Source organism: Nothobranchius furzeri, chromosome 13, assembly GCF_043380555.1.
Source record: "Nothobranchius furzeri strain GRZ-AD chromosome 13, NfurGRZ-RIMD1, whole genome shotgun sequence".
In the NCBI taxonomy this organism is placed as follows: Eukaryota; Metazoa; Chordata; class Actinopteri; order Cyprinodontiformes; family Nothobranchiidae; genus Nothobranchius; species Nothobranchius furzeri.
This window is the reverse complement of record NC_091753.1, coordinates 61,318,718-61,335,207: the sequence shown is the minus strand read 5'-3', so window position 1 is coordinate 61,335,207 and position 16,490 is coordinate 61,318,718. Positions and strand designations below refer to the sequence as shown.

General features: G+C 44.1%; 1 protein-coding gene across 1 annotated transcript in view; it reads left to right on the top strand.

The window, feature by feature from the left end:
• The first annotated feature begins 1,446 nt into the window (after nucleotides 1–1,446).
• The window catches only part of nlk2 (nemo-like kinase, type 2), a 58,639-nt gene continuing 43,595 nt past the window's right edge, over nucleotides 1,447–16,490 (top strand). The window contains exon 1 of the mRNA XM_054738547.2: nucleotides 1,447–2,125. Within this exon, the coding sequence (XP_054594522.1) occupies nucleotides 1,677–2,125 (449 nt within the window). The 5' untranslated portion in view covers nucleotides 1,447–1,676. The remainder of the gene's footprint in view (nucleotides 2,126–16,490) is intronic.

Genomic DNA, 16,490 nt, shown 5'->3' with positions numbered 1-16,490 from the left:
GGAAACGTGACAACAGAACACAAAACACATTTCTCTTCATGGCCTACATAATTGTCATCATCAACGTAACATGATTTACAGAATACATGTGACCAACTAACATTTCATGTTCTACCACCGGATGTTTGGATCAAAATGTGAACCAATCAGATCTTAGATCAGGTGAGAGCCAGGCGTTTCCCATCATGCCCTAGGTTTAGCAGCCGGTGGAGAGCAACTGCAGCGCCTTGATCTCACGAGGTTATCGTTGCGTACGTATGCATGACGTCAGAGCAAGTCGGCGTCAAGTCGGACAAATCTAACCGGCATGCACTGCGCGCCAATCACCGGTGATCTAATCTGCGCAGAACTGGCTCTTCTCGAACACGGCCGATGTTTATAAATAGCGCATCTGTGTTGTCATGACCAGGTCCGCTCAGCTTCACTTTGCGCGATCACCCATTGGCTGAGCGCACTGCCAATCACGACATGACGACTACGTCATAGCGGTACGACAGGTGATTGGTTGGCTTCTCTGAATAATCTCACCGCCGAGTAGCTACGACTGTGTGCACCATGTTTGATGAGCTGCTCGGCTCCTCAGCTCTGTGATTAGTTTCGTGTCATTTGGACGAAGCGTGGAGGTCCGAGCTGCTGCTTTCTTCGCCCTCGGCTGGTGGCTGTGAGACGGACCGAACCCGGGACGTGGGGACGCGGCTGTCCGTTAGCTAGCTCCGAGCTGTCAGGTTGAATAGCCATCAGTGGTTTCAAGGTAATTAGTCCCGCAGGAAAAGAGCCCGGACTCTCCCTAGCGGTGTTATTGGGTCTTCTCTGGATGTGTAGGCATGAGAGCCACCGGAGGACACCGCGGAGCACCCTGAACACCAGGCTGTCGCCGGGAGTCAAGTTTACTGCCTGTTAGCTGCGCGTGAGAGTCCCTGCTGTTTAATCCTGGCTAATGGTGGCAGTTCCGTGACCCAGCAGGAGGATCGTGATGGGGGTTCTGTCAGGGCGCGCAGCTCTGAGAGACTGAAGTGAATGGCGCTGGCCTGGGCCTGCCTCTGCCGTGATACACCCCCTCTGCACCGGATCTGCAGCGTTAATCACGGCCTGGAAATCACCGCTGTTTACCTAATTGCTGCTTTGCCCGGGCACACATCGGAAGAGGAGTCCGTCTGGGACGGTAGATGCGGTTTCCAAGCCGACCGAAGCCCCCTATGCGGGAAGGATTTAAGGAAAACTTGGCTCCTCTCAGAGATGAGTGCCGTGCTTCCCATGTGACAGGATCTAGATCGCACTTCGCTACCAAGACGGGGAAGCCGCCTCTGCCATGAGGGACGTCGAGGGCCACCGAATTTATCTGCTGAGGGGGTTCTGGGCTCGGTTCTGTTGACTGTTTTAATCATGGCGCTCAGATTCTAGACTCTGGTCGTTGTGCATGTCAGCGACATGTGAGGATCTCACTACTTGATGGTGCACCAGAAGAACGGAAGTTGTTTAACACCATCGGGTCGGATCCTCGCTGGCATTATGATAGAGAGACTCTTTCAGATGTTTTTGTCCCCATGAAGGATCAACGTGGTTGGATAATTTAAGCACCAGATCTCCTCTTTATGATTTTGTTTAGTTTAATTAGTGCTGTAGCCATCATCATCATCATCATCATCATCATCATCCGGTCAAACAGGCGTTGGTGAATGGCTCTGTGCGGAACAACTGCTACCAATGTTCCCAAAATGATGGCTGCTTACAACGGTGGCTCCTCAGCGGTGGCTGCCCATCACCACCACCAGCTCCAGCACCTTCCACCTCCCCACATGCACCACCACCACCACCATGCGGGCCAGCACCAACTGCAGCACCCGGGCTCCGCTGCCGCCGTTCACACGGTGCAGCAGCACACGTCCACAGCTGCCGCCGCAGCAGTGATGCTGAATCCCGGCCAGCAGCAGCCTTACTTCCCCTCCCCTGCCCCTGGACAAGCTCCGGGACCCGCGTTGGCCACGGCTCCCGCACAGGTTCAGGCTGCAGCAGCTGGAGCTGTCAAAGCTCACCACCACCATCAGCAGCAGAACGCTCACCATGTGCAGCAGCTGGATGTGGAGCCCGACAGGCCCATTGGCTACGGCGCGTTTGGGGTGGTCTGGTGAGTTCTGGTGACCTTTTATCTACATGAGGAGAACGGATCCAAACCACGGGAACCATTTAAAGGAATAGTTCTGAGCTTCTCAATTGGCTCAGCTTGGAGAAATTAGTTCTGGCAGGACAGCTGAGTTGGGTCAGTTCTACTATCTGACAAGGATTCTAAAAATAGTTGGTAATGCAAAAGTTGTTTTAAACCCTTATGACAGAGATGCATGAAGGAATCAGCTGGGATCGATCCGCCAATCCAGAACTTAAAAATCATGTTCTCATTTTTTATACTTGAATGCACATTTGCCAAGCAGGGAGTTAGAAAATCTTTCTTGGTCCTTGAACTCACCATGGCTGAGCTTTCATTTATAGCCATAACTCACTTTAATCATAAAGTGAAACAATAAAATAGGATAAGGTGAAGCTGGAAAAATAGAAGCCTGCTTCAGAAAATCGGATTTCTCTTTAAAGCAGTTCCTCTTCATGCTTTCACGTGTTGTGGCTTTGACTTGGATGTGATTGCTCAGGTTGGCTTATGCAGACTGGCTGATGGACGGCATTGTGCCTTCATGTGCTGTTTTGGCCTCCGTATTTAAATTAATCTTTAAAGGTGTGGTTCACTCGTTTAATCACTACATTTGCAGTGGTCTCTAGTAATAAATGCCTTGTAAGTTGTACTCTGGGTACGATAAGTCCTGGGGCCTCTTTTATGGTAAATGGTAAATGGTAAATGGCCTGTATTTGATATAGCGCCTTCTAGAGTCCTGGAACCCCCCAAGGCGCTTTACAACACAACCAGTCATTCACCCATTCACACACACATTCACACACTGGTGGGGATGAGCTACAATGTAGCCACAGCTGCCCTGGGGCGCACTGACAGAGGCGAGGCTGCCGAGCACTGGCGCCACCGGTCCCTCCGACCACCACCAGCAGGCAATGTGGGTTAAGTGTCTTGCCCAAGGACACAACGACAGCGGCAGACCGAGCGGGTCTCGAACCTGCGACCTTCCGATTGCACAGTATTTATGCACAGACCTGTGTGTATTTCATGCGTAGGACCTATAATTTGCTCATTGTGTGGAACAAATGTTTTACTTGTACATGGAAATGTTCCTAAGGCCCAATCCCAATACTTGCACTGCACCCTAATAAGGTCTTATGTGAAGTGCGCTTGGAGGAAGTGCGCAGTAAGGCTTCGAGTGCGTAGTACAAATGCCAAATTGGAACAAAGAGCGTTGCGTCATTGACCGCAGTGCGTGCCGGGAAGCTGGTTGCTCTGCCACTTTAGAAGTTGTTAAAAGTTTTTTTTAAACAAACACTTATTTGACATAACTTAAAATTCATTACTGCTTTGTCTAAAACTTTCAGAGCACCAATTAACCATCCTAAAAAGAACAACTTTCATTTGAAAATATACATTTTCAGGAAAGGCACTTGAGCCTTTTCTCCTACAGCAAGATTGTGCGTAATACCCTTCGCCCAAGTCCACATCGATGTAGACTTGAGTGAAGTGCGGATCAAGAATGCGAAAAGGGTGTTATCAACTTCCTCACTTGAGTCGGGACACCCTACGCACCCTGGCTGGGATCGCACAATTGAAAGGCATTAAGTGTGGAAGTGGGAGTATTGGGATTAGGCTTAAATAAGAAAACCTCTCATCATGTGTACAAAGAGCATCTAGTGGTAGAACGGGAAACCACAATACTGAAGCTCTCCCTCGTCCACACATGTTCCTCATCCACTAATTATTTTACCCAATAAATAAATATTTCGGTGGAAAAACAGCTGTCACATAGCTGGAGCTAAAACCATTAAGACACCTGTCGCAGACGGGACTCTGGTGTTGTAGAATGGCTGAATTTGTGTTATTAATCACGATTTTTTGTCTTCCAATTTATTGATGTTTTTAATCATTTTTAATTTATCTATTTTAATAAACAAAAATTTTATATCTTTGTCCTTGTGAAGTGCCCCCCCCCCCCCCCCCCCAAAAGCGCCGGCCACTCTAGATGCAACATCAGAAACTGAGACTGTAAAACATCTTAAACATTTAACAATAAAAACACAAAATCTATCATCTTCTATAGCACTTTTCATCATCACAGAGGTGAACCAAAGTGCTGCACACAAGACACATGGCCAACATTAAAATATACATGACAACAAACAAAAACATGTCAGTGAAAAATAAGTAAAATGCAACTGGATAAAGAGCTAAGTAGTCTAAAATGATCTAAAAATGTAGATGTGCTGAGGGAACACCACTGTATAAAAGTAAGCCTGCGTTCGACTTTTATAAACAGGTGTAACGATGTAGTTATCCCGGTAGAATTTGTTTCCCCGGCGTCGGAAGCGCGTGCCGGTGTTCTGTTTATCCCCCCCCCCCCCCCCCCCCCCCCCGGAGATCTGTTACGTCTCCACCCAGCCCCAAGTTAGAACCATCCACTCCAAAAATGCGTGTCCTAACCCTTACCCTAACTTTTACCGTAACCCTATAACCAAGGGTGCAGATAGGATTTTCAAACTGGGGGGGACAAAGTTCCAATGTACCCACCCCCAAACACATACACACACATGTGCACGCCCATACACATACACACACATGTGCACACATGTACACATACACAAACAATTGCAAGACCCTTAACTAGAGCTCAGTCAGTTTGTGTAATTTCATCCAGCGGTTTACGTAAAAACTAACTTTTATGTACGTGTTTGAAGCCGTTATGCAACAAAGCTCTGCCTGATCAACACTATCCAAGTCAGTCATTTGTTATTCTCCCAATCAATTACTAACCAAAACCTCATGCTTTATGCAAAACATTTTTTATTTAGACATTAACTGATGTCAGCATACCAATCTTAGGGCTGGGCAATAAATAAAAAATGTATTGTTATCGAAATTTCTGACCCTTATCGAGATAAATTTTCCCATGTCAATAAATTTGATAAGAAAATGAATAGATGTGTGTAGGATGGCAACATTCGTGTCCCTTCAAGAAGCCGTACCTCCTTGATGAAACACGTGACAGCCCCATCTAGTGGACAACTTTTGTATCTGCGCATACCTGTAGTTATTGTCCATTTATCGTTATCGAGGTGAAATCCTTAATATATCGTGATATTAATTTTAGGCCGTATCACCCAGCCCTACAATCTTTACAGAAAACATAAACAGCCCTACGTAAAAAAAAACTGCACATAAAATATAATAAAAAACAATATTCACTTATCACTTGACAGTGGTTCCCAAACTTTTCAGCCTCTGACCAACAGATGTTCCTTCTTATTTTTTATGTTATTTAGAAATGTTCATTATATTTTGAAAGTTTTAATTTATATATACATATTTAAAGCTCTTTTTGAACGACATATTTTACTTTTATTTTTATGGTTATGTGGCACACTTGATTTCCATACCTAACGCATCGGCATCTGCCCCTTTTTCACGGCTTTATTTTCACATTGTCGCTACGTCTGTCTCGTTAGCGGTGTTTTACCATCATTTCTACACCCTTCACATTCCAGAGAAGGTTAAACCAACATCAAACCCAACGTTTGGAGCTTGTAAACTCCACACACCTCTCGTGCAGCACCAGCTGTCTGAAGCTGCAGCAGCGTCCATCTTCCCGGCTGGATGAGTGAACTTCTTCATCAGAGTCAATAATCTGCTTCATAATCAGAGTCAGTCATGACCAGACAAAGTGATCAGTCAACAAAGACCAGACCTTCTGGCAAATATACGTTTTATCTCATATTTACGCTCTTCATGCTGCGCACATCTCCTCCTCTTCCTGACTGGGAGCCTCTCGGCGGCGGGAGGCGTTTTTCAAACTCTAAAAACTCCCAAACTTTGCTCAGCCTGAAGGTTCCACATCTCCACTATCTTCTGGTGTAAAGTAGTAACTTCATGAGGGGTCATATTTGTAGATGAGACTTGTTAAAGTCAGCAATGAGGCTTTGGCGCTTTTAACGAGTAAGTCCCAACACGACAACAACGTACTGAATCTAGAACCAACACGCATAAACAGACAGATCGGTCCCGCCTGCTTACACTGTTGGTCTTTCTTAAATACGCAGTAATCACTGCTTGTCTTTTTCACTTCATCCTGCATCCTAGCAGCAACCACTTTTGTTCCTCTGGAGTCTGTGTTTGTTTACATCATGCTGCATTCAGTGTAATTGGGGAAAGGAGCTTCAAGCGCTTAACCTCCGATGATGTTTTCGGGGGGGGGGGGGGGGGGTCGGAATAAAGGATCGGAGTCTACCTGTATCTGGGGGGGGGGGGGACAGATCCCCCCGTCCCCCACCCTATCTGCACTTCTGCCTATAACAAACATAAAAATAGTTCCACACAGAGTAATTTCATAAATTATTATTGTGTTAGAGTAAGAGTCAGGGTGAGGGTTATTTTTTGTGAAAGGGGGAACTAATCGACGTAACACCAGCGCCCAACGCAGGGGAAATAAATTCTACCTGTGATGACTAGATTGCTACAACACCGGCCGCGAGGGTGCTTGGAAGGTCACTCCACAGCTTGGGGGCCAAAACTAAGAAAGCCCTGCCTCTTCTAGTCGAGCATTTCACTCTTAGAACGACTAGTAGGTCTTGCTGTGATGACCTCAGTGCGCGTGATGGGTTGTAGTGGGTGAGTAGCTCAGACAGATAGCTAGGAGCACTGACCTGCAGAGGCTAAAAAACAAGAACAAGTATCCTGAACCTGACTCGGAAAGATACTGGAAGTCAGTGCAGATTGGCTAAAACATGTAAACAATAAAAAGTAAGATGACATTTGGAAGTTTATTAGCATTAAGCAGCGCTTGGTGCATGCTCAAACATTTTTGATATTCAGATATGGAGACTAATGCATTCAAGCAAAACAACAAACCAGGCCAGAAATGACATTTATTGTTGCTTATGTCATTTCATTGTTATATTTTAGGTTTTAAAGCTCACTAGTTTCTGTTAGTTGAAAATTATTTAAATAATTACAATTTAACAAAAATTTAAAGTGCACTAAAATGCCTGGAAATGACATCTACTTCATCCAAAGTGCACTCCTCTTTTCTGAAAGAATCCTGACTTTACAATGTCAGAGAAAGTCCCAACTATTTTATTTATTTGTATTTTAAAAATCAATCAAATCAAAGATACTTTATTCATCCCAGAGGGAAATTAGAGTTTCAGTACACACAATTCAGAGATCAGACATACATGGGCAAGACAGATGACAAGAATTGGTGACTGTGGTCATTCGCAACCCTGAGTCGCGCTACCTTAATAGAGATCAGAGGGTTACATGAGGATTGGTTCAGGTGGAGGGAAAAAAAGGCACTTCAGAGTTACCCTCCACCGGGAGGGCAGCTTTGCTCTGCAAAAAAACACCTCAGACAGATATGCAACAGACTTCAGACAACACAACATAAGTGTCCACTAGGTGGGGTGGTGGGTTGGGACTATCCCTACTTCAGTTCCTGCCGCCATGATAAGCAGCGCATGTCACCTCAGTGTGGATGGGGGGAGGAGCATTGAGGGTTGGAGGGTTGCAGTGACCCTGCAACGTTTCAGCGGCCTTCCCACAGTCCCGCCCAGGCTGGGGAAGGAGACGGAGTTGAGTTGCCATAGCAACGGCACATTCCACATATCTTCTGAGGGGGGAGTTTTCGTTGGAGCCTTGCAAGCTCAAGGGCGCCAGATTCAGATTAGAAATTGTTTTGGGGCCAGACAGAGATCATTTCCTCTCTGTCTTAGTTTGTTGGTCCTCAACCTCTCAAAATTCCAGTAATGGACGTTAATCTATCCCAATCCGTGCTGATTCGTCCACTCTCTCCTTGATGGCATCCATCTTTTGTGCCAAAGAATGAATCTCCGCCAAAGTTCCAAGCTTACGATTCATCTTGACAATTATGTGAGTCTGTGAATTCACAGCGCGGTGCAAACCATCTCTGAGCTCCGGGATCAGGCCAATATTCCTCGACAGCTCATTAATTTTCCGGTAAGCCAGGTAGCCTCCAAGGCCAATGAGCAGGAAACCCGGCACCAACACGATGAATATCCACACGTCTTCAGAGTCCTCCACAGACAGCTGAGATAAACAAATCAGGTTCCACTGTTTCCAGGAATCCATGATGTGTCCAACTATGTCTGTCCCGGCGGGGTATCCGGGAGCCCCTTCTCCCGTTCTCATCGTAAAAAATGTTTTATCAGTCGCGTTGAGAGACCAACTGACGAGATCCATTTTAGTGAATTTCAGTTTCCAGAAAAATGCAGAAGCAGCCGTGCACCCAGCACACGCAGACAGACAAAGGCCTTGAGGATAAGGTATGGAGGAGAGGAGGGAAAAAAGCGTCTGCACCCTCCAAGAGCCGGAAGAATGAAATTGGTTTGCTGATTCACACCCACGTATACTACTGATGGTGTTTAACACGCTATGTTTGCTAACCTGTATGTGTTCATAGTGTAAACATTTACCATAGGGAACACTGCACAGGTAATACTGGCCATAATACCAAATAGATAACAGTAACCAGAGTAGATGGCACAGGAATGATGATAAATTACACCACTGATGTAGTCTCTGATTGAGATTATGGGGAGTATTTCACTTACTTTAAAAACTGAGCTGGGGTCTCATTTATAAAGATTGCTTGCGGAACAAAACCGGGTCTGAAATTTGCGTATGTAACTTTGTATGCAAATTTAGTGATTTATGAAAAACACCGTAATGGGAAAATGGGAGCAACTCTGACCCTAGCATGACCACATCTCGGAGACGGGAAAGCTCTGAACGTAGCTGGTAAGATGGCAAAATGGTGAATTTGTCAGCTTGTCAGACTTGTAGAACCTAACACACACACACACACACACACACACACACACACACACACACACACACACACACACACACACACACACACACACACAAAACCAACAGAATGAATATATGTCACATGTAAAGTTATGACACAGTTGCAGGTAAAGGTCTGTATTTGTATAGCGCCTTCTTGGGGTTCCACAACCCCCCAAGGCACTTAACAAAACAGTCACACACACATTCACACACTGGTGGGGATGAGCTACGATGTAGCCCTGGGGTGCACCGGCATGAAGGCCTTCCGAACACTGGCGCCACCAGTCCCTCCGACCACCACCAGCAGGCGACATAGGGTTGTGTCTTGTCCAAGGACCCACCAGCAGCATTCTCTGGTCAGAGCTGGTATTGAACCTGCAACCTTCCGATTACCGGACAACCCACTCTACCTCCTGAACTGCTGCTGTGTATGAATTTGAATATTTTCCAAGTAGAAAGTAGTCGACTGAGTAGAGACCACAAACACTGTAAATTACTCGCAGATCAGCTGATTTCGATCCTCTAGAGTAGGGCTGCAACAACGAATCGATAAATTCGATGAAAATCGATTACTAAAAGCGTTGGCAACGAATTGCGTCATCGATTCGTTGTGTCGCACAACTCTTCCAAAAGCGCCCCCCCCCCCCCCCCCTTCCCGCCCGCCGTTGCGCGCAGACCAGAGCAATTCAGATCAGCGCGAGGGAGAGCCGCAGATCAGCGCGAGGGAGAGCCTGCAGACTTGCGCTGCTGCAAACCGGTTCCGCATTGTTGCGCAGCGATCCAGGCAGCTGCTTCCAGCGCACGGTCCATTCTCAAAGTGGCACAACCAAAAACTATAATTAGCACACGATCGTTCTTGTCTGCACATGTTCTCTATTTTCTGTCTTAAGCGCGCTACTGCGGAGCTCATCACCTGTGCTGTGCTGATGTCACCTCACGCAGCATCGAAAACGCGCTCTGCGCTTTGCGGTCAGGAGATCCCTTTGATCTGCTCAAAAGTAACTGATGAGGTGAAAAGGTAAGAATCCAGGCAACAGATTTTCTGGAGAAGTAAGAGGAGATGCAGGAAGATGAGAGACAGACAGGACAGGAAAATAGTTCAATAAAAACAAAAAAACAATCAATCAATCAATCAATCAAAGCTTTATTTATAAAGCGCCTTCCGCAACCCTGTCAGGAAGCCCAAAGCGCTGAAAGTGAAACAAAGCGCTGAAAACAAAGTGTTGAAAAGTAAAATGTAGGTAGATTTATCTCCACTACACGTTTTTACCTATAAAAAACAATAAGTTATACACATGTCATATTTATACATCTGATACAATTCAGATCACCTTCAAAACTCAGTCACACACCCAGGGCCGTTTCAAGACATTTTGGGGGCCAAGGCAAAATGCCCCCCCCCCCCCCCCCCAACTGGGCTCCCCAGAAGCCTCTGTGTAATTCATGCCCTCTCCAGTAGTGTTAGTTATACGGTGTTTATAAAAGCCCCTCAGACATTACTGACATGTTCTAATATTATCAGATGAAAAACTAAATTATCAGACTAAACTTGTAAAAAGTAACAAAACCATTTGAAAGCCACTATTTGTGGATTCTCTGAAAGTTTCCATGGAGTGTGTGACAACTTATTTTTTCATTGATCCTATCGTCTAATCTCACAGCTGAAACAAGCGTCCTTAATAATCTGTGCACAGGAAGCGTACCGATGCTGTAGTAAAACAAAAGGTATAATAATTTATTATTAATAAAACCTTGTTGCAGCACTAAAGCAGAAAAATTAGATTTTGCATTAAATATGCAAAATATTTACATATGAATTGTTTTAGAGCCCTTTAATTGGCAGAATCTGATATTAATTTAGTTCTTACAAAAAATGGGTCCCAACATGGTTTGTGTGGCGTTGCCATAGTGTGACATCATAGGCACAGATCCCCTGTCCTCTTGTTTGGAAATGGAAATATGGTCACCCTACATTAAACAAACTGTCCACCCGGGCTTTTGCGCTGCACAGAGATGCTTCGCTGCCTACGACTTTGAATGTCAGTTGAGAGTCAGTCTCATGCAGACTGACCAATGAAGAGAGGGCCTCAAGTTAAGACCCTCTCCTCATTGGTCAGTCCACACGAGGTGGGTCAAAGGTTACTCTGGGCGGGTTACGTGTTGTCAGGCATTCAAGTATTGAGGATATTTACTGCATATTACAGTAAAATATTCTGTATGTGACCACATTATGGTGATCCTCGGGTCGTGATGATGGAGCCCTTGAATATTGTTGCCCAGGGTACAACAAAGTGTTAATCTGGCCCTGGTTCCGCCGTCACATTCCCGCAGAAACTGGTTGATCACACCGGGGCCAGACTACTAGCGTGTGGTTTTACAACCACAATGTCCTCAGAAGCAAAAACGCTTTTAAAAGGGAGGGAGGAGTCCTAACTGTTGCTGCAGGCGTGTTGTGTGAGAGTGCAGTTATATACTGGTTAATATATTTTTGGGTTCAGTTGCTTTCATGTGGCCTAATGTGAGTCTATTTGGGATCATTGGAATGATCAGCAGCATTTCTTGATGTGACTTTATGGCAGTTGCCCAGGGCATCATCGCAAGGAGGATGGCATTCATTTACTTTTGTTTTATTTGGTATTTTTTCAGTCATTTTTGGAAATAGTGATCAATTTTGATTAATTCACAGCCTATGTTTAATTACATTTAAAATAAATGTCAACAGATGAGATCAAACAAAACAGATGAGAATTGCCCTTAAGCTGTTTAACTTGGACCAAGCATTTTAGGTCACAGATAGATGTAGCTTAGGGTCTCTGTCTATACACCTTATAAGACAATTTAGGTGATGGCATGTTGTTTTTCTGCTATTGAACTGTTTTCTAATAATGTTGTGTTAAATAAAGTGAAGGAAGGAGAGAAATAACGTTTCCCTAGCAGTTTTTAAAAATTTCCCCATGTAATCCGATTAATCGTGTCGAGACCCCATCCGATTAATCGATTATCCAAATAATCGTTTGTTGCAGCCCTACTCTAGAGCCGTCCTATTAGATCTATATGTTGAAGAAAAACTGTTCTCATTGGTCTAGTTCAGTACCACAACTGGGTATTTAAGAGTCCTTTGATCACGAAACCTGGTCGCTATTGAAGAAAAATACATTTTTTTCTGTTCTGAGCTGGGCCCAGTCGCCCAACCTTCTGGAAACATGCAATCCTGGTGCACCTGCAGCTCTTGCACAGCTGTTTAAATATATTTATTTTTTGTTGGAATGACGGTGCTGTTGACAAATTTAAAGTGTGTCCTGTTGACCACTGACAAGCGTGTGCTCTTCATAGCTTTCGACACACCATGAACGTCAACTTTCTCCTTGCTTTTTATCACGTAAAATGGTGAAATCATACATGATCATGCAATAGTGATTTCAGCATTGGGACCACCTGGACAGGGGCGTAGCACCAAATTCTGGGCCCTAGGTACAAGTCTTCTAGGTGGGCCCCCATGCTCAATTGTTTAATATCTCTCTTACACATTTTTTGTCATGCTATAAGACAAGATAATAAATATGATCTTAGCTTAACCTCTATATTGAGCAAATACAAATGCCAGCATAATAAAAGTGAAATGCCCAGACTTCACATATAATTATTTTTATTTGCCAACAATGTGTTCAAACAAAAATCCTGGAATTTATTTTCCAGTAAATGCCCACTGACGGGTCTTCATGTTAGCAAAAACACTTATGAGATCTTTAAAGTCCAAGCCTCTGGCTAATTGGCTTTCAATAGAAAGAAGAGCTAGTATTCATAGTACTCTAAATTTTATAATCCCTGCATTATCAGCCAAATTATAAGATTGTCCGTTTTCAAGATCAAATATAAAGAAATTTAAAATAGGCTTAAAATATCTAACCAAGTCAATAACAATCCTCTAACACCAGTGTCATCATGCTATATGAAAAACAGTGGCAGCTTCTCATTCCTGAGATTACCACGAATCCATCGATACCAAGTTTGTCCTGGTCCATGACTGGGAAGGAGCTGAAATATCCACACAGAGTGAACCTGTTTTTACTGCGAGGTCCGCCAATTAATTGGCGGCGGCCGCCCGCGATAATAATTCTGATTAATATATATATTAATTAATTAGTGTTATCACTGATAACACTAATTAATTTATATTTGATCTTGATGGTGAAACTAAAGGCGTTTAACACTGAACACCTAACATGAATGCAGCTTCTGAGAGCTAGCTAATATCAGCTAACACTGTGTTCTGCTGCTGCTGTTCACCGTCCTTCTTGAAAAACCTAGTCCATACTTGCTTCTGTTCAATTAACTTTTCCTCCTTCTCCTTTTCTTTTCTGGAAGCCAGATTTCCCTTTCTTGGGAAAAGACATGACTGACTCTCCTGCCTCCAGCTCTGGCTGTCGGCATCTGCGATGTCTCATAGCTGTACATGCGGCCGTGCAGCCCCTGGCCGCTGGTGTGGACTAAACCACTTTGCACATTTTTAAGGGGTGACAGATGCCTCAGAGATTATTCAGTTATTATTTTTAAGGTGAAATTCTGTTTCTTAACCTCTTTATCCACGTAAAGGGAAGTTTATTAAGACATTAAGTAAGTTGGGGGAAAAAACAACAACAATAAAACATTTTTATTCAAAGCTGTCTCAGGGCCCCTCCCTGCAGTGGGCCCTGGGTAAACGGTACCCTTTCCCCCCCCAGTCCGACGCCCCTGCTCCTGGATGAAATGCATTCGCTGCCGCTGGACATTTGAAGAAGAAGAAAATATCATTTCTATAGCGCCTCTCAAGATAAAAATCACCAGGCGCTTCACAAAAACAAAAAATGTAAAAATATTTAAAAATAATTTAGAAAATGGTTAAAAATATATTTAAAATGAGCAAAAAATAGACAATTGTGATTAAAAAACAAAATATTAAGAGAGAGAGTGAACAGGAAAGAGGGAAACCAGTGGATCCTGAGGAAGGTGGAATAGGTGGGGAGAGCAGAATAAAGAGAGAGAGGTGAAGAAGGTCATACAAAAGCCAGCTTGAACAAGTGAGTCTTCAGCTGCTTTTTCAAATTTGAAACACACTCGGTATGATGTGACGCTCCGCCGAGGTCACGGTGAAAAGGCATCTATTGCGTTACAGATCTACTGGAAAGGCTGGGTTAGACCATGTGGACATTATGTGCTTCATCAGACTCGACAGGTTCGCCTTAAACTGTCTCTATTCTACAAGTATCATGATTATTTTTATTATTGGAAAGGGTACTGTCACTCATCTTCTGCTGGTGTACCTCAACTAACTGATCCAACACAAAACCTTTAAAAATGAGCCAACGGAGCAAATGGTAAAACCTGGTTAGGTTATTCTTTTACTTAACCTTGTTCCTTTTTTACCAGAAACAATGTGAGAACAATAAAAAGAAGAAAATATTGACAAACATTTAGAAACTGCATGGCTGACGTGGGCATCGTGAGTTTCGTTAACCCTTCAGAACTCAAACCCTTTTGAATTAGAGAACAGATCGGAATAAATATATCAAAATGTACAATTAAAGAAGTAGAATCATTGTCGACATTTGTGCGAACGTCACTTGGGGTTTTCTAACTTGAATATTTGACTCCAGAAGCAAATTTGCAGATGTTCAAAATTGGTTGAGACACCAGTGTCACCGTGGGTCCTTAAGGGTTAAAGTTAATTCAGTTCAATTCAGTTAAAAAATACTTTATTAATCCCAGAGGGAAACTGATTGCTGTAGTAGCTCAGAATAATAATAATAATCAGGTCATCAAAGAGTTGTTGTATATTACAACGGCTGTTGGCAGGAAGGATCTCCAGTAGCGGTCAGTGTTGCAGCCAAGCTGAAGAAGCCTCTGACTGAAGACACTTCCGTTGTCGGACAGTCTTGTGAAGAGAATGCTCAGGGTTGTCCATCATGTTCTTGATTCTCTGGAGAATCCTTCTCTGCATGATCTCCTCCATCGGTTCCACAGTCGTCCCCAGAACAGAACCAGCCTTTGTTATTAGGCTGTTGAGCCTTTTCAGGTCCCTGCTTCTGATGCTGCTACCCCAACAGACGATGGCTGAAGAGATTACACTCTCAACAACAGACTTGTAGAAGATCTGCAGCATCTTGCTACAGACATTGAAGGACCTAAGCGTCCTCAACAAGTGCAGTCTGCTGTGTCCCTTCTTGTAAACGGCTTCGCTGTTCTTTCTCCAGTCCAGTCTGTTGTCCAGGTGAACTCCAAGGTGTTTGTATTCCTCAACCACCTCCACTTCTTCTCCCATGATGGAAACAGTGTTTGACTCCACCCTGTTTCTTCTGAAGTCTAAAATCATCTCCTTTGTTTTGTTCACGTTCAAGGTCAGATGATTGTTTCCACACCATGCCACAAAGCGCTCCACCAGCTCTCTGTACTCAGCTTCCTGTCCATCTCTGATACACCCGACAACTGCAGAGTCATCTGAGTATTTCTGTAGATGACAGGTCTCTGATTTGTACTGGAAGTCTGAGGTGTACAGGGTGAAAAGGAATGGTGAGAGTACAGTCCCCTGTGGTGCTCCAATGTTACTGATCACCTGGTTTGATGTGCAGTTCTTCAGCCTCACAAACTGTGGTCTGTTTGTCAGGTAGTCTTTAATCCAGGCGATAGTTGAGGCCCCCACCTGTGTCTTCTGGAGTTTCTGGCAAAGTGCATCAGGCTGGATTGTGTTAAATGCACTGGAGAAATCAAAGAACATGACCCTGACAGTGCTGCCTGATTTGTCCAGATGACAGTGGGTTGGTTGAAGCAGCTGGATGATGGCATCTTCAACTCCATCTCCATGGCGATAAGCAAACTGCAGCGGGTCCTGATATGTCCTAGTTTGCTTATTCAGGTGGACCAAAGCCATTCTATTTACCAAAATAAGACATAGAAGGAAAGCTAAGGGGATTAGCATTGTGGGTTGATTTCCTGAGCCCTTCTCCCAGGTTCGGCTGTGTTCCCGTGGTCTGATACTTGTTTATACGGTTAAGATACACTCCTGTGAAACCTTGAATCTTAGTCCATTGCCTTCTGTTGGCTTTGACTGATCCTATTTGAGCAGATTAGTGAAGGTTATATTAGAAGGACCCGTGCCTGGAGCTGAAATGCTCTGCTGTGTTCCTCACGAGGCTTTGATCTCTCAGGTTTTCACCAGTCACTTTCATCTTGGTCTACTCACACACTAAGATACCCTTTTCATATTACACCTGTCTGAAATTCATTGGTCTTTTGTATTTAAATGCATTAAAATGTTTTTTAATGATTGGAAAATTGTGCTAACCCCTGACAGCCAGACAGAGTTGTAAAGTGGAAGCTGATGCTAAAAGGAATTCAGTTTTGCCTTTGCTGGTTTATTGTCGTAATAATCCAAGTTATAGTAAAGATCCACTTTTTTACCTGCTGGAGAGTGTTTATAAGTCTCTGATGCCACATTCCATCCTTTTTGGTTCTCCATAATAAAAGCATTCCATGAGGTGTAGTCGGCTGT